This window comes from Gorilla gorilla, chromosome 3 (genome assembly GCF_029281585.2).
Source record: "Gorilla gorilla gorilla isolate KB3781 chromosome 3, NHGRI_mGorGor1-v2.1_pri, whole genome shotgun sequence".
Taxonomy (NCBI): Eukaryota; Metazoa; Chordata; class Mammalia; order Primates; family Hominidae; genus Gorilla; species Gorilla gorilla.
This window is the reverse complement of record NC_073227.2, coordinates 30,610,275-30,633,435: the sequence shown is the minus strand read 5'-3', so window position 1 is coordinate 30,633,435 and position 23,161 is coordinate 30,610,275. Positions and strand designations below refer to the sequence as shown.

Genomic DNA, 23,161 nt, shown 5'->3' with positions numbered 1-23,161 from the left:
TTTCTAACTTAGTAAAGACAACATTTTCTTTGATGATTCATAATATAAAAGTGTCTTGAGCCTTTATTAGAACATTTGCTGTAGCCGTCAGTGATTTAGGAGATCGGACAAATGTGTATTTACTTTAAGACATAATTTTGTAAGTTAATTAAAATGATACATACTTTCTGTCTAATTATTTCTTATCATTTGTGTCTACATAACAGCAACGCATACTGGGTCCTGTGGGGGAAATAAAGGTTAATTGAAGGCTCTGACATTTGCTTCTTAATTAATAGGTTTTATATTAGAGAATTATGATTTCATCTTGGAAATTGGATTTACTGACAGCCATTTAGAAACACAGCTGTTTTATGAATTGAAATATACCTTAACACGGAAACCTTTTGTGAAAGTATTAATTGGTAATTTACTAAATCTTTTTAGGGAGGTAACTGGTTTGTTTCTAGTGTAACCCTTTATATTTTACCTTAAACATTTTCTTAATTATGTAAATTCATAATAATCTTCCTTTTTCATGTTTGAATATTTTCTTCAGAATCTGTGAGAAGGGAGATGTGACTTGGAAACTTCTCCAAGTTCTGCTAAAGAATGTACGACGATGTTTCTGCCTTTGGGCTTGCCATTCCTGTTCTTTTTTTGTGTGTATGAAACAGAGACTTGCTCTGTCACCCAGGCTGGAGTGCAGTGGTGCTCTCTTGGCTCACTGCAACCTCCGCCTCCTGGGTTCAAGCCATCCTCCAGCCTCACTCAGCCTCCCAAGCAGCTGGGATTACAAGTGTGTGCCACAACACCCGGCTAACTTTTTAAAATATTTTTAGTGTAGACAGGGTTTCGCCAGGCGGATCTTGAAGGCCAGGCTGGTCTTAAACTCCTGCCACCCGCCTCTGTCTCCCAGAGTGCTGGGATTACTTGCCATTCCTGTTCTGTAAAGTGTTCTGCTCTCCTATTTCTGCAAGGAGAATTCTCATGTGTCATATAGCATTGCATTTGATTCATATGTCTCTTATTGCCCTGATTGTGTATTTTAACGATCTCTTTCCTTTTTTGCCTTGAGATTGAAGGATTTAAAGGAAGGAGTCATTTTTTAAATTCGTTTTTATATAGCAAGTGCTTACCCCACAATATGCATTCAAAAATATTTGCTAAATGAATGATTGAGACCCATTATTGTCTCCTTTTTTGCCTAATTATATTTTCTCTCTTTTTAAAATCTTCCTTTATGCAGTGCCCTAACCATTTCTAATATTCAGGCTGGATCTACTGGAAATTGGGGCTGTCATGTCCAGACCAAACGTGGGAATAATACGAGGACTGTGGATATTGTGGTATTAGAGAGTTCTGCACAGTACTGTCCTCCAGAGAGGGTGGTAAACAACAAAGGTGACTTCAGGTCAGTGTCGTGGAAAATACGGGGAAAAGTTTAATTTGTCCCACATCCTTCTGTTGTCTAAGACACATTATTGGTTTCCTGTCCTGAGTAACAAAATTTGAGAACTGCGCATGTCTGAGGATACCCTTTAGAATAATGATTTCAGAATCACTTATGGAGATGAACAAAAGGGGTGCTTGAGCTTTATCTCAGACCTGTTGATTGAAGAATCTCTGAAAGTAGAGTCATTTTTAACAAATGGTTTTGTTGTGTAAGAGCCATTGCCTTAGGGAAACATTTGAGATATTCTAGTAAAAGAGTACAAAATTCAAACAGGTTAAGTAAGGTATTTTCTGTTTTTTTTCCCCCCAGTGGCTCTTTTATAGATGAACCTTGGAAGGTTTTATATTGCTAAGGTACTTTTCACTACTGGCAGTTCAGTAGGCATCAGAATTAGAAGAAACACCTATCTAATTTTCTCCCCTTGTTCAGTTCTTCTGGAAATCAAGCAAAAAGGACTTTGGGAAATGAAAGCTGTTGGGTAGCCTGAAACTTGGGGAGCCATGGAATCCCAGGTGGGGTTTGTTGAGCTCTGTTAATCTAAGCAAAGGGAGTTATTTATTTATTTTTTTATTTTAGTAGAAAGTTTAGGATTTGCAAGAGATGACAGCTTTTACCTTAAACTCTCTTTACTTTCAAAGGTGCTTTAAGACATCTTTAAATATCTTATTTACTTGATCTTATTTATGTTCAGGGATTTAAAAAATGAGTTTATAGTTGATGTGAACAAAGGGAAATATGTTATTCTTTGAAGCGGCATAAAGATCGCTTATTACCCAGTTTGCATTGTCTCTAATGGGTTCAGTTGTTACCTCCTGTCTCTAACCTCAGTGTTTCAAGGGTGGGAAAACCCTTTGGTGTTAATCTTTTAAATCCAAAGTAAAGAAGCAATAATAACATCTTTATCTCAGCTAGTTTGCCATTGCTCTTTTTAAAAAAGTTATTCTTTACATCAATATATGGAAATCATCATTTATTATTGCCAGTGGGTAAGTCTTTTATGTAGATTAAGTATTGATCTATAATATTTATAGTACATGCTTTTAAGTGAAATATATGATATTTGGTAATTTTGTTATATTCAACATCTTTTATCAAATAATCCTAATATGATATTTACTATTTATGGTAGATTTTCTATATTATCATAGTTTTGAGTGCTTTACATTTTTAAAAATAGAGCAATTAAATGTTTATAGATCAATGAATTATTTGTCTTTGACACTCCTTAAGATATTATGCAATTAAATTCCCACTGCATTAATAAGATTTAGTTTAGTGTTGCTTGATCTATTTATGTGGTTTTTGTAATGAATTCTATTTTGGTGTGACTGATACTGTCATTTAGTGGTTCCTGTGATGAGCATCCATGGTAACCTGTATTAAACATGTTGAATTTCATTCTCAGTTTTGGAGACATAGAGTTCAAATAACAAAGGTTTCTCCCAGCCCAGTTTTGATGACCCGTGTCAGGGTTGTATTGACATGACACGTCTTCATCTTTGATTTTTTTCTCTGCTGTTATTATTCTTGATGTACCTGTGTCGTTTAGATTTTCTTGTACTATTTTGTCTTCATCTCTAGATGGCCCAGAACATTGGCAGGCATTACTGCATATCTGCAGTGTACGCGGAACACCCATGGCAGTGGGATATATCCCGGAAACCCACAGGATGAGAGAAAAGCTTGGCGCAGATGTGATAGAGGCGGCTTTTGGGCAGATGATGATTATTCTCGCTGTCAGTATGCAAATGATGTCACTAGAGTTCTTTATATGTTTAATCAGGTAACTAGAAAGTCTTCATGTTTACTTGGGTTGTGGAGAAAACAGGGTATTCAAACCAAATACATAAGGTTTTTTTTTTTTTAATACTAGGCAAAACATAAGGATTTGGTGTTTTTACTTTAGTTGACTTAACTGTCTTCAGGATCAGGTCCATCTTAATCACTAGTCAAGGCCCTCTATAGAATCCTTCCTTTCCAGTCACCGTCTCCCTTTGTGCCTTTGTTTGAATATCTTTTTTTTAGTTTGTATCCACCAGACAGAATCCTAACCATCCTTCGAGTTCACATTGAAAGCCACCTCTTGGATTCCTTTTATAATCACTTTGTTGAAAGCGATTGCTTAGAATACTTGAACTACTCATGTGCTTTTTGTTATCTTTGCTTCTATGCATCTTTTTAAAACTTACCAGACTATAAGCAAGTGGAAGATGGCTTTTGTGTGATGTATTTTCTTTTGCCCCTTAGCACCTGGTAAAAATCCTTTTGCAATGTTAGGTGCTAAGTCCGTGTTAGAGTCAGTAGATAAACAAATGTAAAACATTACTGGCAGTGCATGGCAATAAAGATAAGTGCCAAATAAGTAGTTCGTACTCTTGTGCAGTAGGAGCTCCAAGGGAGGTATTGATCATTCCCAGCAGGAATACTCAGGAAAGGCTTTATTAAGCAATTGGAGTTGAGGTATGTGTAGAATTTGGATAGGCAGAGAAGAGATAGATGGTGCAACATGTTAACCTCATGTATTTTTATGTATTATTGTATTTCACTCCAAGCTTGAAAAAATTTCCCTCCAGTGAGTTTCCATTAAAATTCCAGTTTTCTTGGGTTTGTAAAGCATTTTAAGAAGGCCATGATGAGTAAATAATAAAGTTTTTAATTCATTGCTGTTTTGAAACGCAAAGTTAAAATGTCAGGATTGTGTTGATCATTTTGCTAATGACTATTTGGTTGATCATTTTTGCCTTTGAAATGTAGATGCCCCTCAATCTTACCAATGCCGTGGCAACAGCTCGACAGTTACTGGCTTACACTGTGGAAGCAGCCAACTTTTCTGACAAAATGGATGTTATATTTGTGGCAGAAATGATTGAAAAATTTGGAAGATTTACCAAGGAGGAAAAATCAAAAGAGGTACTTCTCTAAATTCAGATTTGTAGCATACAGTGTCAACAAATGGTAGTGTGACAGAGTTCAATCTATGTATTTTAAGGCCTGTTTATGTTTATCATATTTGAGCTAAAAGCATGCTTTTAAACTTCCAGAATTTTATTGAGATACTTCTGCCTCTTCTCTTATGACCTGTTTGCTACTGGGACCGGGAGAGGTGAACTCTCAGTTCTTGGACGTTAAGGTCGAGAGATATAGCAGAGGTCGCTGGTGAGAAAGCAGTAAAAGCAGTGTTCTGCCTCCACGTTGTGGCTTAGGCAGAGCTGCTTAGCTCAGCCTGCTGGATTTCTCTTCTCCACATACCCTTGTGCTCATCTTTTGTAACGGGAGTTTTAGTCACCCAGGTCTTGTAGTAAATTCCTTTTAATTGTCCTTGTAATGTCCTAGAGAAATGAGAGGCTGTTTAGGCACTTTTTTGAAATTCAAAATGATTGGACCATACAAGTTTTAAAAATGCAGTGAATTCTAAAAGTGGCGTATTTTAACTTAACGGGACCACATTGAAACCATGATATGCTTGTCCACATGATATCTTTTAGGGGAAAAAAATTGACAAGCACAGTTTACAGAATGAATGAGCAGCAAATTAATGTTTTGAATAATTTTCAAGGGGCAGAATTATTGTGTTCTTAAACTTTACGTTTAAAGCTTCATGAGAACTTTGTATGTACAATTTCTTTTGTGATATAATCACTTATAAAGAAATTAATTATAGAGGTAGAGGGAACCTCAAGCAAGTTGTAAACTGAAGCCCACGCTTAGGTTAGGGCACGCCTGGAAAGAGAACCCAAGATCCCTGACTCATCCGTAAGAGTTTTCTGTAGCATCACATTCACCTTCCCTTACAATGTGGCCCTGACTTGGAACTCTAAAAGTGCTCTGTACACAACTGTGAGGAAAACACTGGGCTAAACAAAACCTGCATATTTCTTTATGTAGAACTTCTCAGATCCATTAATAATTGCTAAAATGTAAATAATAAGCCTTATTTTCCTGAATCATTCTAATATATTTTTATATATCAATTATATATACACACACTTATATATCACATATATATTCTAATATATTATATAATATATATTTAGATATATCTTATGTATATTACATATTTATATATCTAATATAGATATAATGTTATATATAATATATATATATAAGAATTAGTACTTGCAGTGTGATAATAAGTTTTTGAAACTGTGGCCCTAGTGCATTAGGCACTTTACTTGATAGGATGTAGTTATTAATGGAAGGAAAATAGATACATGTATATAAACGGGACTTAGGCAAATAAGCCACCTCACTTGTCAGCGGGATAACATTTCATTTGTTTTCTGAACTTCAGGGGCCATTATTTTTTCTAATAACTGCTCCTGATACTTGATTGTGTCTCCAGGGCACAGCCCACTTTCCTGCAGTGAATTTTCCTTGCACTGGGAGAGGCCGTTTGGGTTCTGGCTCTGTGATTTTATTGTGCTCCATTGTTGCTTAAGATGACAGGTTAGCTGCCCACAGGATTAGCAGTCATTTCCGGGAGTGGGATGTTTCTAGTTACTAGAATAATTGTAATGACATTTGGAATGTGGACATGGAAGAACATTCTCCATCGAAGAATACATGTTTATGATAAGAACCTGTTTTGCTCACCTCCCAACTTGAGCAACGTGGTGTCCAGAGGTGTATGTTGAACTGTTTGCCAGCCTGTGGAAGAATGGTTGGCTGCGTTGACGGGTTCTTAGGTGGAAGCATTGTACTGAACTGGAAGTAGACATGGTTTCATTAGTTATTAATTAACCATGGGCTTATTCTTCATTTTTCAAATGGGGATGCTATTTTCTCTGTATAATTTGAAAAGTGTATGTGCACAAATACAGGCGAATAGTTTTGCAAAATAGTTGCAAAGCTTGGATATCATTTTATTAGGTTATGAAATATAACATTTTTATGACCTCAGAAGCTAAGAAGGAAGTCCTTTTAAATAATCACGAGTGCGTCAGTTAGTTCTGTAAAAATTTAGTGTGAAGAAGATTGCTGTCACTTTTACTGGTTAACATAGGATGGAAAAGTTATGTTATCTTCGGAAGCAAGTGATGGCAACTTATTAACTGTCAGCACGAGAAACAGGAAAATATTCAGGATTGAATAATTGAGATATAAATGTGATAATATTGCGTGTGATGCAGTGACTGACATACAGTTCTTTGGCAATTTGAACCACAGGCCATAGCTTTCACCATTTATTAGTGTAGTGAAAAAAAACTAGGAGGCTTAAGGGCTTCATTTTAAGTTAATTACCACAGCATAAAATTATGCCAAGTTATCCTAAAATGCACCTAGCTTAGATAGAGAAATAATTAATTAAATTGATTTTTGTATTATGTCTGAAAGTTATTCTTTTATGAGTGATTTCATAACAAAAGTATTGTGGGGGAATTGCTTTTTAATCTGTGATTGAGCCTGGCCAACACAAGCTGGCACTTTGTTGTCTCAGGATAGGCATTGAAAGCTCTCAAACTGCCAGATCTAAGTGATATATTTAGTGGATCCTTTTAAAAACAGTTAAAAGTTGTCTTGTCAGGCAGCGGAAGTGTCTGTTATGTATTTACTAAAGTGATTTTTCTTATGAAAACAATATGCGTATTTTATAAGATGGGAAAGTTAAATATAAAGATTAGATCTGATGATGCTTTCTGGCACCCTTATTGTCTCTTATTTTAAAATATGTGAGTGCAATATGCGCCTTACACTAGTTTATATATAGATTTTTACAAATATATGGCTTTTTCATTGATTTTAAAGTGTCATCGCTTCTGTATTGACAATTATGATTATTTTGTATTTTTTTTTTCTTGATCTTACTTGCCAGACTTTTCTGAATTATTAAGCTTTTCTAGGACTTTGTTCCTAGAACTTCACCACACATCAGAATCACCTGTGGATTTGTTATACGCAGTGATTGCTGCCTGAGTTCCCCCTCCCTGCCATTCCCAGTTGCCATTTCAGCAGGTCTGAAATGGGTTCAGAGAATTTGAATTTCTAGTCAGTTTCAGGTGATGTTTCAGGCAGCATGACTTTGACACTGGCTTTGAGAACCCCTGTAACAGCTCCATTTTCTATTGTTGCTTTAATTTTTTTTTAGGTGGGGGGTTTTAACTTTTTAAGAACTTTTTCTTGGAAAATTCAAAAGGATAGGAGAATATTATTAATATCTATGCTGTACCTCTTCTTGGCTTCAACAGTTTTCAATACAGCAAGCCCTCACTTAAGGTCATCTATAGGTTCTTGGAAACTGCAACTTTAACTGAAATGATACATAATGAAACCAAATTGACCATATGCTAATTGATGTAAGTAAGACTTATAAAATCCCTAGAGATCATTTCTGGTCACAAAAATGTCACCAAACTTCCAAATAAAGACCCCAAACATTTCTAATATTAAACATTGAAATAAGTATGAGCCATACACATATTTAAGAAAGATTAATAAAAACAAGACAATTATTTACCCATTGTGTTAGTTTTCACTCTGCTAAAAATGACATACCTGAGAGTGGGTAATTTATAAAGGAAAGAGGTTTAATTGACTCACAGTTCAGCACATCTGGGGAGGCCTCACAATCATGGCAGAAGGCAAAGGAGGAGGAAAGTCATGTCTTACATGGCAGCAGGCAAAGAGAGAATGAGAGCCAAGTGAAAAGGGAAACCCCTTATAAAACCCCTTATAAAACCATCAGATCTTGTGAGACTTATTCACACAACAGCGGAGCAGTCAAATCTTAAAGCTCCAAAATGATCTCCTTTGACTCCATGTCTCACATCCAGGTCACACTGATGCAAGAGGTGGGTTCCCATGGTCTTGGGCAGCTCTGCCCTTGTGGCTTTGCAGGGTACAGCTCCCTCCTGGGTGCTTTCACAGGCTGGCATTGAGTGTCTGTGGCTTTTCCAGGCACACAGTGCAAGCTGTTGGTGGATCTGTCATTCTGGGGTCTGGAGGACGGTGGCCTTTTTCTCACAGCTCCACTAGTTGGTGCCCCAGTAGGGACTCTGTGTGGGCGCTCTGACCCCACATTTCCCTTCTGCACTCCCCTAGCAGAGGTTCTCCATGAGAGCCCTACCCCTGCAGCAAACTTCTGCCTGACAATTCAGGAATTTCCATACATCCTCTGAAATCTAGGCAGAGGTTTCCAAACCTCAGTTCTTGACTTCTGTGCACCCACAATCTCAACACCACGTGGAAGCTGCCAAGGCTTGGGGCTTGCCCCCTGTGAAGCAGCAGCCCAAGCTGTACCTTGGCTCCTTTTAGTCATGGCTGGAGCAGCTGGGATACAGCTGCTAGACACCAAGTCCCTAGACTGCACACAGCACATGGACCCTGGGCCCAGCCTATGAAACCATGTTTTCCTCCGATGCCTCCAGGCCTGTGATGGGAGGGGCTGCGGTGAAGACCTCTGACATGCCCTGGAGACATTTCACCATTGTCTTTGGGATTAACATTCAGCTCCTTGTTACTTATGCAAATTTCTGCAGCCCGCTGGAATTTCTCCACAGAAAATGGGATTTTTTTTTTCTATCACATTGTCAAGGTGCAAATTTTCCAAACTTCTATGCTCTGCTTTTCTTATAAAATGGAATGCCTTTTACGGCACTCAAGTCACCTCTTGAATGCTTTGCTGCTTAGAAATTTCTTCTGTCAGATACCCTAAATCATCTCTCTCAAGTTCAAAGTTCCACAGATCTCTAGAGCAGGGGCAGAATGCTGCCAGTCTCTTTGCTGAGATGAAACAAGAGTCACCTTTGCTCTAGTTCCCAACAAGTTCCTCATCTCCATCCCAGACCACCTCAGCCTGGACCTACAAGCCTCTAGGAAGTTCCAAAGTTTCCCACATTTTCCTGTCTTCTTCTGAGCCCTCAGACTGTTGCAACCCCTACTTGTTACCCAGTTCCAAAGTTGCTTCCACATTTTTGGGTATCTTTTCGGCATCGTCTCACTCTATTGGTACCAATTTACTGTATTAGTCCATTTTCATGCTACTAATAAAGACATACCTGAGACTGGGAAGAAAAAGTGGTTTAATGGACTTACAGTTCCACATGGCTGGAGAGGCCTCACAATCATGGCAGAGGTCATGGAGGAGCAAGTCATGCCTTACGTGGATGGTGGCAGGCAAAGAGAGAGCACTTGTGCAGGGAAGCTTCTCTTTATAATACCATCAGATATCGTGAGACTTACTATCACAAAAACAGCATGACAAAGACCTGCCCCGATGATTCAATTATCTCCCACTGGGTCCCTCTCACAACACGTGGGAATTGTGGGAGTTACAATTCAAGATGAGATTTTGGTGGGGACACAGCCAAACCATATCAATAAGTGTTGGTTGGTTGGGAGCATTAATGAGAAAGGTCTAATGTATCCTTAACTGTGATATTTGCTTGCTTTTGCCGAGTGCCAGTGTAGGGGGATTCATTTTAAAATTAATTTTTAGCTTGAGGTTTTTAAGAACACGAAAGTAGTTTAAAGGACCTGTTTGAAGGTCAACTTGTGTTTCCAAATTGTCAGAGAATAATTTTTTTTTTTTTTAACCTCCTTCTACCTCTTGCCCAGGTCAAAACAGGCACGTTTCCTGGCTCTCCTTCCATGAATCTGAGTGATTGCTGGCTAGGCCTGATGCTGGAGGTGGTGTCCTTTGAGTTTCTAGCTTTGTAACAGGGGGTCTTTTCCTGGTACCCTGTGTTGGCATGGCCTAGGCCCTGTGTGGAAGTCAAAACATACCTCGTGGTCATCAGAGTTCAACCTCAGAGCTCTTTGGATTTCTGCTGTTCTTTGGTGACTGGGTTTTGGAGGAGGCTCTATTTTCCTACTTCTCAGTGATGCATTAACAAAGATAACTGTTTTCCTTTCAGCATTTTTTCACTTTCTGCTGGAGAGTTCTCCAGAGTACTCAGTCCTCTGTACTTCTAGAAAAGGAAATGCACATACGTGTTTGTAATCTCATTTATTTCAGTAACACCTTAGGGTAGAATCAGTATTTCGGCATGTTTTATCTTTTAATATATGAGATATTTACAGATTAGCACAATTACAACTAAATTTATTGTTCAGTTTTTTTTAAAGTTTTGAATGTGTGGACTTTATGAGGATCAAGCATGAGACCTGATGGTAGACACATCATCTCTCCTGAAGAATTATGATTATTACATGATCTGAGAACTCCTGCCATGCCTTATGTGCAATAATCTTCTTGACCTCTTTTCCCCTTCCACCTATTTCTTCAGTTCCTCCACTGTTACCCTCATCCTCATCATTCTCTTTACTCCTATACCTCAGTAAAATCAGAGCTTTAACCTTTGCCATAACCCTGATGATGATTGCAGTCAGACCCTTGTTGAATAGCAAATGCTTACCTAAGCAACCTGCTGAGAAGTCTGCAGAGGTATCCTGTGGCACGTAAGGCCAGATGTGAGTTAAGAGTGACAAATACACTTTTAAAACTTGACTTTCAGAATGCAACAGTTCCATCATTAATCAGTGTAATAACATACCTTGAAATAGGTATGATCTCAATAGTGTACTAAATTTGGAACCAGGAGAACATCGTGAAGACTACTTGAGCTTAATAGGATCAGCTGCTGCAATGATGATGATGTAGGTTCCTCTATTTGTCATCTCCAAAACCATTGCTCCACCTATGCATGTGTCTGTTAATTCTTGCTTTTCTGGTTGTTAGAATGAACAAAAGTATTCTTTTGCTACTCGATGATTGAAAATGTAAATATGGAACGGCCTAGATCACTTGGCCTTTCTCAAAAACTCCATGAATTGCTTAATTTATATTTTTACTGGGTATGTGAAGATATTTGTCTTCTGCTTTTTTTTTTTTTCTTATTTTACCATGGAATGAGATGTTCTGAGCACTTGTAGAGTTTTTGGTCCCATTTTACAAATGAGTAAACTGAGTCTCACAGAGGCTGATTTGCTCAGGGACATCTAAACTTGTGACAGACTTGAGATCTCAACCTAGGAGTATTTAACTCCAAGGCACATAGATATTATGTCTTCAGTGTTAAAGACTATACATTAAATATCAAGTTTAGTTTATGTATTATCTTGTATATTAATATAACATTAGAAATTTATTAAATTAGCAGATATTTTTGACCTAATTTTGATAAAACTTCCAAGCCATTTGTATATTAAGAACTTGAAATATCCTGTCTCTTACAACATTTGACATTGAGCACTTTCATTGCCATTAATGTGGTCCATTTGTTTCTTCCCTATTTTATCTTCGATAAAGTCCATTCGCTCATGCTTTCGGTTGGTCCTCCCACTTTAGTGTGACAGGTGCAAGAGCAGGTGGAGGAGTCCTTCTGACCCTTTTGTGGCTGGAGTGGCGTTCAGGGAATGAGGCCAAGGAGAAATCTGATGCGTTCTCCTTACACTGGTTGCAGTTTTTAAATGAGCTTTGTGTGTCAAATTTCAGGAATACTTTTTTTAATCCAGTGTAATTTTTCATGCATTGTTACCCCTTTTGTGTCACTTTTTGCCACTGTGACATATTCAGAGCTACTTCTGTAACCAAGCTACAGAAGCATATAACATTTTCTGATTATCTGCTCTAGGGAATATTTTGGCAACAAATCCCTTTCCTCCATTCTTAGCCATTTGGAGTGAAATAATGAGAAAAATAGCTTGTTCTCAACTAAAGCAATTACTGTTGTTAGTCCTGTACCTTCTTAGAGATATTTGTTGTTTTTTTTTATAATTATTAACACAAGTTAATTTCTTTACTGGCATTATCTAGCAGGGCATAGCAGTAGTTCTTTGATCATGTAATAATGATGAATTTTTCAAGAAAGATGACGTGCCCATCAGATCTCTTCAGGTCCCTATAAAATTCCTACATTTAAAAGTTCAAAGAAGTATTAAACAATAAGTTTAGTTGTAACTTTGCTAATCTGTAAACACTGCCTATATTTCAGTGGTGCCTTACAATAAAATCAATATTTTTGTGTATTTTAAAGTTTTGCATCCAGTGGGAATTCCATTAATATTTTTGTTAGCCATAAAGCATACTTCACCATGTTATCTCTTTTACCTCTTTTATTTTTGTGTAAAATCTTCAAATAACAGTAAGTCAGAATAATAGACAAAATCTTAACTAAGTTATTCCACCTACTGTGAATTCCCATTAAGACTTTGGACTTACTAGTTTAACATCTGTATAAACGGCTGATTGACAGATTCAGTAACTGACATAGCAAGAGTCAATACCCTTCTTTATAACTCCAGAAGTAAGGGCTTCTAGTAGAATGACATTCACCCCCATACCTGTTTGTTAGTGGGAACATGAACTAGGATGCTAATGTTCCAATGAATCATAAAAAAATGAACCAACTGAGGATTCTGCAGAGCTTGATTACAGGCTCTTCTTAATTATTTGTTATTTGATCTTGTTAATATCTTCGGTTTGGGGGGAAGTACCCCTTGAGAATGTGTTAGTTCATTAAAATAGGGTGTTTGGATTAAATTTCATTACTCTATATCCTATATTTCTCTGCATATTTCCCTCGTAGCAGTTATCACAATCTAAATCACTTTTTAAAAATGAATTTATATGCTTGTTTTGCATTTTCTTCACCAGACTATAAGGTTGAAGATAGAGCTTGTTTCTTTCTTTTGCTGCTGTTGCACCAGTGTCTGGCTCACATTGGCCCTCAATAAGTAGTGAACAGTAATTATGAACATTTAAAATGAATATTGATACATATCGGATACATGGACATTGATAACTGTTGGCTTCTACATCAGCTTTTGTACTAGTGAATAAGGATATAAACGTAAGACATTTTGTTGTCTCTACCCTCAAGATGTTTACATTGGAGGTAAAATAAGGAAAAAGTTGTGATACATTATGGTAAGGGCAGTAAAAAGTCAGAAAACTTATTTTAATAGGATCAAGCTGGGGAGAGTGGGACTTTACAGAGGGTCAAGTGGCAGTTTAGTTGGATGCATTGGTCCTATTTTTATGTGAACACAGACATACAAATATAACCGTCCTACTACTTCTAGAGTCTATCATCTTAAAAGAGAGGCCAATTTCGGGATTAAAATAGTAAAAGCGCCAACATTTTTTGAGTGCTTGCCATGTGCCAGGCACAGTTTTAGGAACCTTGTATTTATTATTGGAACTTAATCTCCACAACATTCAGAAAGATAGGACTATTATTATCTGTAGTTACGAAGAAAGGAAGTGGAGATACCAAGAGGTGAAGTGTTCAGGCTAGGTACTCACAGTCAGCATTTGAAGTCGTGTTCTCATCTATGTATTTACTGTGATTGCTTCACCCCATGGTTCCAGGGTTGGGATCTGGTGGATTTCCAAAGGCCTGACTTTTTTGTAAAGTGAACCAGGGTGGGATGGACTGAACTTCTTCCAAACCCTCTTCAGCCCCCATAATTATACGTTGTGTGAAGTGTATTGGATACAAAACGGGATTGAAATCTCAGCGGAGATCTTCTGGGATGATCAAAAGACATCTGTTAAGACAGACCTGGCTTTCTGGCTTTGCACTGGGGCTTAACGCCTTTTAATGCTTACTACTTGATTAGAGGTCCAGCCAGCTTGCAAATTGTCTGATCCTACCTCTGGAATGTTTTTGTTGCTCTTTCTGCTGCATGTCTCCCTCTCATGAACGTTTTGCTCAATACAAAATCCTCTTGACACCAGTACGTCTCATTAGCCCTAGACGGTTCAGTTTATTTCTCTCAGGTGAGACGTACAAGTTATAGTAAACAATAGTCGGTTGACTTTTCAGTGGCATTTCCTAACAGATGTTTACATCTGTAAGTTACGAAGTGAGCGAATAAAAAGAATCCAGTAAATGAAACAAGTAAAACAAACAGTGGAAGAGTGCATTTATTTTATTGTATTAGATCTTAAAAGCATTCATTGAGTTGGGAGGAAGGGAAGATGCAGTTCATTCAAGGTATAGGAAACCACGTGTGCAGGGGGATGGGGGTGAGAGCATACAACACATACAAGGACCTAGCAGTAGCTAGGCATCCCTACAGTGTTGAATACAAGCAGAGACTAAAGAGGTGGGTAGTATGCCTGCCTGCCTGCATTTTTTTTTTTTTTTTTTTTAAGAGTGTCTCACTCTGTTGTCCAGGCTAGAGTGCAGTGGCATGATCTCAGCTCACTGCAGTGTCTGCCTCCCAGCTTCAAGTGATTCTCCTGCCTCAGCCTCCCGAGTAGCTGGGACTACAGGCATGGGCCACCACGCCCAGCTAATTTGTTTTGTATTTTTAGTAGATATGGGGTTTCACCATGTTGGTTAGGATGGTCTCGAACTCTTGACCTCAAATGATCCACCCACCTCGGCCTCCCAAAGTGCTGGGATTACAGGCGTGAGCCACCACGCCCTGCTGGCGGTGTGTATTTCTTAATAATAATAGTTTGATTTAAGCTAATGCATGCACAAAAAGGAAGTGTTTATAAATGGTTTTCTAGATGAACAGTCAAGATCTTTTTATTCTGGTATTGTGTGACATCCTTTCCTTCTCTTTAATTAATCTAATTGCTTTTCTTTTCCTCCATTTGAGATAACACCTGGCAGTCTTTTCACCAGTGATGTGGTGGCCACTTACATAATGCTCTTTTGAGCTAAATACTACCAAATGGCTATACTTGAATGAACTGTTCATATCTGAAGATGTTTTCATGAGAAACAAGTACAATGCCTGTTGGGTTCTCATGTGGAATTTGAGACTGAAGGCCAATCTCACTGTCCATTAGGATTTTGATTCTACAAAATAGTTTATGGTGGTTTTAAAGATCTTTCTTTTTTCTCCTGAACCCCTGCTAGCTAGGTGACGTGATGGTTGACATTGCAAGTAACATCATGTTGGCTGATGAACGTGTCCTGTGGCTGGCGCAGAGGGAAGCTAAAGCCTGCAGTAGGATTGTGCAGTGTCTTCAGCGCATTGCTACCTACCGGCTAGCCGGTGGAGCTCACGTTTATTCAACAGTAAGTGTAACATTATTATAGACTCCTGAGAAAAAAAGTGCATTTCACACAGCTCTCACCCGAAAGAGATAGGTGTCTTCTCCGTTATGGGGTGGATATCTTCTCTTACTGCTGATTATTACAGAATTTCTTCTTAACATTTTATAAGTTATAACATTTTATAAGTTATTACAGAATTTCTTCTTAACATTTTATAAGTTATAACATTTTATAAGTTATTACAGAATTTCTTCTTAACATTTTATAAGTTAATTTTGCTTTTGAGTAGTGTTTTCTTGGGAACTGGAAAATACTTTCTTAATCTGTAATTTGAAAGTTTATCACCATGTAATCCACTGAAAGTGTTTCTGCAATGGAAAATAAGAACACTATTGTATTGCCCCACTGGCACATACCCATAGTCCATCTGAGCCTAATACTCTGTTTTGGGCCCTGAAGGATATTTTGAGAGAATATCTGATTGTTTGCCCAGGTTTCAATCTCAGAAGAGAACTGGGATGCCTTCCAACACTTGTGAAGCTATTGGCATTTTCAGTCAATCCCACTCTTGGGATAATGACTTATTAATAAATAATGATCACTCAATTACATAGTATTAAATTTTATTTATGCTAAATTGAACAGTTGTAAATTTCTTGATGTACTGCTTACTTTTTTGTCCTAAAAAGGTGGTGAATACAGTAAATAATGTGATATTTCCTTAGCAATCATAGTTTGATCTGGTCCATGATTTTCATTTCCTAATTATTTTACTGGGCTGACATAGTGTAGAATATTATACACTTCCTCCTGTGATTTTACACAATTTAAGATTGCTATTTTCCTGTTGATCTCTGAGACCTTTTTTTGATGTTACCATGTGTTATTGCTCCGTTTGCTCAATTAAGTTTAGTGTTTTCTTTTTGGAATAATAAATGGAGTCTCAGTATGGCTACTGTCTTTGTTTTTTGCTGCTGTGGTTTTTTTTTTTTTCAATATTTATTTATTTATTTTTTGGGGGATGGAGTCTTGCTCTGTCACCCGGGCTGGAGTGCAGTGGTGTTATCTTGGCTCACTGCAGCCTCCGCCACCCGTGTTGAAGCAGTATCATGCCTCAGCCTCCTAAGTAGCTGGGATTATAGGCAAGCACCACTATGTGTGGCTAATTTTGTATTTTTAGTAGAGACGGGGTTACAGTACATTGGCCAGGCTTATCTCGAACTCCTGATCTGAAGCTCTCCACCCGCCTGAGCCTCCCAAAAGTGCTGGGATTACAGGCGTGAGCCACTGCACCTGGCTAGGTCACTGTGTTTGTAATGTAAGTCAGTGGAGTTTCCCTCTCAGATTCATGACCTCAGTTGAGACTAGCTTGTCATATTTATGTCCACCTCGGCCATTTAGATCCATTTTAAATCTCATCCTTTAGCCATGCTTATTAATCAGCTGAAAGAACTTCCCCCCTTTCTCTGAACTGCATTAGTTTTTCTGACAACCCAAGGGTACAATAAAGGTCATAGTAGGAATTTGCATACCATCTCTATGTGTAAACAAAGTTCCAGGAGATGATACATCTATGTATAATAAGTAAAATGATATGGCTTCACAGGTGCCTCAAAATGACAGATTTCTTTCTTTCAACCAAGGTTTCATGTGTTGGGCCTAATGACTGCTGCTTGTCAGAAGATCTGGTGGTTGTTTACATGTGTCTTTGACTGGCAAAAAATTAGAATACACATTATTAACAAATAAGTTGAATTAAAAAGACTTTTCACTATGTTTACATTGTGAGGCAAAAACTAATACAAAGATTCTTTATGCTTGAAAAGTTTGGGAACCACTAATTATTTTCTATCACGTGCATAAGACTTGCCAAATTTTACTTTACTTTTTGTATTTTTAAATTTGTATCTTATTTCCTAATAGATTGTAAGCATCGTGCATCAAAATTTCATGCTTTAAAGAAAAAGACATCCATATGTGATACTTAGAATGGTGCCTTGCCTGTGGGATAGGCATATACTTAATCATCCTTAAAGGAGGGAGATGCCATGTTATCCCTAGAATTTACGGTAAATCCTGTCACTCTGCTGGATGTGAAGGTGTGGCTCCTTGTCACTTCTCACGCCCATTCTGTCCTCCAGCGAGTGGGCCTGGTGGCTGTCTGTATTGACAGGTTATATGTTTTGGTGGTTCCCCTTGGTTCACTCTTGTTGCTGAATTCCTTTAAAACTCTAGGGCAGGTGCCATATTTTTCAGATGATTTTTCTGACCTAATTTGCTTTTCAGATGATTTTTCTGACCTAATTTGCTTTTTTTTTTGGAGACTGAGTCTTGCTCTGTTGTCCAGGCTGGAGTGCTGTGGCACAATCTTGGCTCACTGCAACCTCTGCCTCCCTAAGTTCAAGCAATTCTCTTCCCACAGCCTCCTGAGTAGCTAGGACTACAGGTGTGTGCCACCACGCCTGGCTAATTTTTTGTATTTTTAGTAGAGATGGAGCTTCACCATGTTGACCAGGCTAATTTGATTTTTAAATCTGTCCATTTCCTACTATTTAAATTAACATCTCTCTTCCTTTTCTGAAGAAACAGCTTTGGAGAGTGTGTAAAGCTTTTATTGGTGAAACTTAATGCAAAGAGTTAATGATCTTCCTGTGAAAGAAATAGGTAAATATGGCCAGATGTGTCGAGTGCATTTCCCAAACTAATATTTAGCTCTCATTCGTCCTGTAAGATGAGCATTTAGAGGGTCCACTGATTTCTCTAGCTGAATTTTTTTTCAGGATGCTTCCATTTTTAGCTTGTTGTTTCCTTCGAAGTGCTCCTTAAATTATTTTTAATTGACTTCTTAGACCTGATCTTCTGTACTTCATGACTTCTTCTTTTCCTTTTTTTTGGTCTCCCTTCCATTTTAGGACATCCTTTTCATTCCAGGGTCTTTCTTTCTTTCTTTTTCTTTTTTTTTATTCTGCCAGTTATCTACACAGTGATTTTGTTTAGGAAGAACCTGGGCTTTCTGGTTTGGCTAATGCATAGTGTTTTGTGTTTGAAAAGTCTTTGAAAGTGCTTTTCCTTTGTGCTATAAATCGTTCGTAACTCCTGTTTGATTGACTTTTCAAGTATTCACCCAATATTGCTCTGGAAGCTTATGTCATCAAGTCTACTGGCTTCACGGGGATGACCTGTACCGTGTTCCAGAAAGTGGCAGCCTCTGATCGTACAGGACTTTCGGATTATGGGAGGCGGGATCCAGAGGGAAACCTGGATAAGCAGCTGAGCTTTAAGTGCAATGTTTCAAATACATTTTCGAGTCTGGCACTAAAGGTATGTTACATTCTGCAATCATTTAAGACTATTTACAGTTAAATTAGAATGCTCCAAATGTTCTGCTTCGCAAAATAACCTTATTAAAAGATTTTTTTTTTGCAGGAAGATAGGTATTATTGCTTTTGCTACTGTTTTAAAGAAAACTAACCAGGAAGAACTGCATTACGACTTTCAAGGGCCCTAGGCATTTTTGCCTTTGATTCCCTTTCTCCACATAAAAATATCAGAAATTACATTTTATAACTGCAGTGGTATAAATGCAAATATACTAATGTTACATGTGAAAAAATTTTATTTGACTTAAAAGTTTATTTATTTATTTTTTTGCTCCTGATTTTAAGACAATAAGATGTTTTCATGGGCCCCTAAAAGTATCATGAGCCTTTGGCACTGTGCCTGCCAAGCCTAGTGGAGAAGTCAACCCTGAGACCAGGTGTTTAATCAAGCAAGCTGTATATCAAAATTTTTGGCAGAAAACACAAATATATCATATATCTTTTTTTTAAAAAAGTGTTTCATTGAAGCAAGCAAAATGAAAGCATTTTTACTGATTTTTAAAATTGGTGGTTTAGATATATTTGACTACACTCTATTGAAGCAAATAGAGGAGGCACAACTCCAGCACCCTAATGGAACCACATTTTTTTCACTTAGCTTTCTGTGGGCATGTGTAATTGTATTCTCTGTGGTTTTTAATCTCACAGTACTTTATTTCTGTCTTGTCCCTCAATAATATCACAAACAATATTCCAGTCATTTTAATGGCTGCATAATAACTGATCCAACAGGTGTTAGGTGTTCTGGTTTAGTGTGAGCACTCAATAAATATTGAATGAATGAACGAATTAGTGTATTTTTGTATACTTTTTCTTGGTGACCATCATTAAAGAGAGCCAATTTGCTAAATTTAGAAAACCCCAACTGCCCAAGAAAATCTCAACTAGGTCAAAATGTCTGATAATAATATATTTACTTGATACCCTATACTCAGAGGAAAATTGGCAAGATTTGCCTGTTAGTATTGGCACTAAGAGAGTATTTGATGCACTGTGCCACACTCCCTTGGACCTGCTCAACTTTCCTTATTGTGTCTTATATTGGGAAAAACAAAACAAAACAAAAAAACCACAAACATACTATAAAAGACTAGAAACAGCAACAGAGAAACCCATGAGAGAAAGGTGTGTTTTTTGAGGAATACTTAAAATTGATGAACACTTCTGTCTTAGATGATCACAGTTGGTAGAAAGGGATTAAAAATGATGAAACCCTACATTTCATCAATTTCACAACCTACCCCTCTGGGTAAGGAGAGTTTCTATTTGCTAAAGTAGAAGGCTTTAGATGGACACTCAGATTTGTCAATTTCATGCTATTCTATCCTTTGAAGATCATCCTGTGGCCAGAGAGCAAGGACACATTACACTATTATTCATGCTTCATAGGTGGACACGATTAAACTGAATGAAAAAGGAACATATCCCTCGTGACAGAAAATTAGTTAAAAATTCTAATGTTAATGGCATAAAATGTGGTTAAGCTTTAGCACTTGAACAGAAAACTAACTTTACATTTTACATTTTATACTAGGGCAGTTTTTGCTCTTTCTTTGCATCCTTTTTTTTTTTAATCCCTTGAATATACTAACTAGAAAACCTGAACATCCAGAAACTGATTGCACTACCTTTAAATGGGAGCGTATGCTGGTATGTGAAGTTAAACCCATAAAGAGGCAGTCATTATTTAGCAGTAGGTGCCTCCTTGATATGCTTCCTGCATATTTCAGAATCTCTGTCCTTCCCTCTATACTCCCTCCTCAGCCTGCTTCGGACTCCCATCCTGTATTGCACAAACCACGGTAACTTTCTAGTTAGTCTCTGTGTCTCTAGGCTGGCTCTTCAGCTAACATGTATCAGTACAACGATGCCACTTAGTAAAATATTGAAATAGTTTCTTACTATTTAGCAAATAGCTGCTGCCCCAGTTCTCTGAGTGCTTCCTCAGCCCTCCTGCTTCTTCTGTTGGGACCACCACCCAGACCTCTCTTTCCACCATTTCACACCTGAAGGCCTGGCGCCTGCAGAACAGGAGGCCTCTGGGAGCCTTCCCTTCTGTGCAGGCTGTTCTGATTGTCAATGCCTGTGCCATTTCAGGTTGTTAATGTTGTGAGCATTCTACCTGGATCCTCCCCAAATGGAAATTGACCTTGTGCACCCCTTCATAAATGTCTCATGTCTCTCCGGAGACTGTTCAGTAGCTTTATCATTTGACATCTTCCCTGTCTCCCCACGGTACTTCTCACCTCTCCCTTTTATCCAGCAACAGCAAACTTTCCTTGGTTCCTCTCCCTACTACCTGGTCATTCTCAAGCAGGCTGGTGCTAATTCTCCTACTCGAATCCCTACTCCTCCCCTCCCTTCCCAGCTCCTTGGTGATAACACCCAGCAGAAATGTCACTCCAAGAAATTTTGCCTAATCTCATCCAGTTCTCCACTCCCACCCTTGTCTCCTTTATTTTTCTTCCTCGTTTTTCCCATAATGCCTTATTCATCTCTCTCTCATTGCCTGTCACACGTGGGAGCCTGAGAACCAAGATGGGTTTCTTGGTTGCCTGAGGGCAGGCCTAGTGCTGGAATCATCAGTGACTTCATACCTGGCTTCAGTTGGTCACCAGTTGGTGACAGAGTTGCCTGATACTTGCCTCTTACTGACAGCATCTATCAAATCTCTTCCAATTTTTTTCTCAATGAAATGTTTCCTTTCACTGTGGATACCATAACTCAGATATGTTAGCATAACAAAATAGTATCTGTTTTCAGTAAACTACTTTACTTTTACTGAGGGCTTTGGAAATAAGCTGGTGTTTTGAGTTCAGCTGTAATGTAGCCAAAAAGGAGAAATAATTAGTTCTTTATACTTCACCTGACTAGAATTTAGAAATCAGTTTTTCTTTACACATCCCAGACATCTAGAGCTTCAGTCCGGCTGAAGTCTCATGAATTTTTCAGGCTAGTCATTATGCATCTTCTTGCTTCCTGCCTTCGTTTTTGCACTTTTCCAGTCCATCCGTGCTTGGTGAAATTCCTGCTTCTCTCCCTTTAAAACTGCCTTTGGATTCTTCCTTCTCTTCTTCAGACAGAATTAACCATTGCCTGTTAATCCCGTTGAGCTTTGTTCATTCTTCAGAATAATTATAAGGTGATACAGTGGTGGAGCTAGCTGCAGTGAGAGGCCATATGATACAGTGACTAAGACTGTGGTCTCTCTGTAGCCAGACAGTCTGGGTTCAGGTTCTCTCCCCAACTTAACAGCTGTGCAAATGTGGGCAACTACCTTAACCTTTCTGAATGTCAGCTTCTCGGCTGTTATGCAGATTATGAAATGGTACTTAACTCGAAGGGTTGTTGAGAGGATTAAGTGAGGTAAATATGTAGACATTCACCACAGTGCCTGGCACAGAGTAAGCACTCAGTAAGTATTAGCTCTTACTGTTTTGTTGCTGTTGTTATCTCTCCTTTGTTAGACTATGAATTTTGGGGGACAGGGACCACAGCTTATTTATTGCATTATATGTCTCCAGGCTCTGCATAGTTCCAAGCCCAGAGTAACTAAACATTCAATAAATGTCGAATAAAATTAACAGCCAAACTTAATTAGCAAACAAAGTCAGTTAAAAAATTAATTCTAAAGTCAAATGTAATTGCTGTTAATCTTCAGTGAGAAACTCAAAAGGTGGTATGCAGTTAATAATTATACACAAGAAAATAATTAGGAGATATTATAGCATCTGTCTGTTTAAAGTCAAGTAAGTGGTCAAGAAAACACAGATAAATTAGTATTTTATTGTTTTGAATCAGATGTTTCTTTGGCTCATTCTGATTTTCATGTTAGAATTCTGTAGATTTTAACCCATAAAGATTTCTGAAAATTTTATTAACTACATAGTGGAGGAAGTCCAGATTTTTTGATAAGGAAAGATGTTAAGATGTAGTGAAAGTATTGGAATTAACCTCCATTATGCTTATCATTTTCCTTTTAGCTTAGTGTCATGGTAAATAGTGAAATATAGATGAATTTAGCAAAAAAAAAAAGCAGCTGTGTGGTAACAATCATTTCTTGTGTGTTCATATTTCATCAATTTTTAGTGTTAAAATGAACACTGAAACTGAATGGTAGAAGTCAAAACATGATGATGTTCTAGATTATTCTTGACAATTTAGTTAAGGCATTTCCTCTCCCCCAGTCTCCAGATAACCATCTTCCACTGTGCTGCAGTAACAACAGTAAAAAATACCACCGACAGTTCCCTAGACTTTTGTGCTTGTCATGGTCCTGATCCCATCTGGTCTTCACAACCATTTGTTACAAAGATGATTAGCTGTGTTTGACAGATGAGACTCAGAGAGGTTAAACAAAGTCGTGCAGTGTTAACCAGCTGTTAAGT

General features: G+C 37.9%; 1 protein-coding gene across 1 annotated transcript in view; it reads left to right on the top strand.

Moving 5' to 3' along the window:
- The window catches only part of ADGRA3 (adhesion G protein-coupled receptor A3), a 128,849-nt gene that overhangs the window by 76,037 nt on the left and 29,651 nt on the right, over nt 1-23,161 (top strand). Inside the window, exons 8-12 of the mRNA XM_019025843.4 lie at nt 1,229-1,393; nt 3,017-3,218; nt 4,190-4,345; nt 15,253-15,414; nt 18,511-18,714. Coding sequence (XP_018881388.3) covers nt 1,229-1,393; nt 3,017-3,218; nt 4,190-4,345; nt 15,253-15,414; nt 18,511-18,714 — 889 coding nt within the window. The remainder of the gene's footprint in view (nt 1-1,228; nt 1,394-3,016; nt 3,219-4,189; nt 4,346-15,252; nt 15,415-18,510; nt 18,715-23,161) is intronic.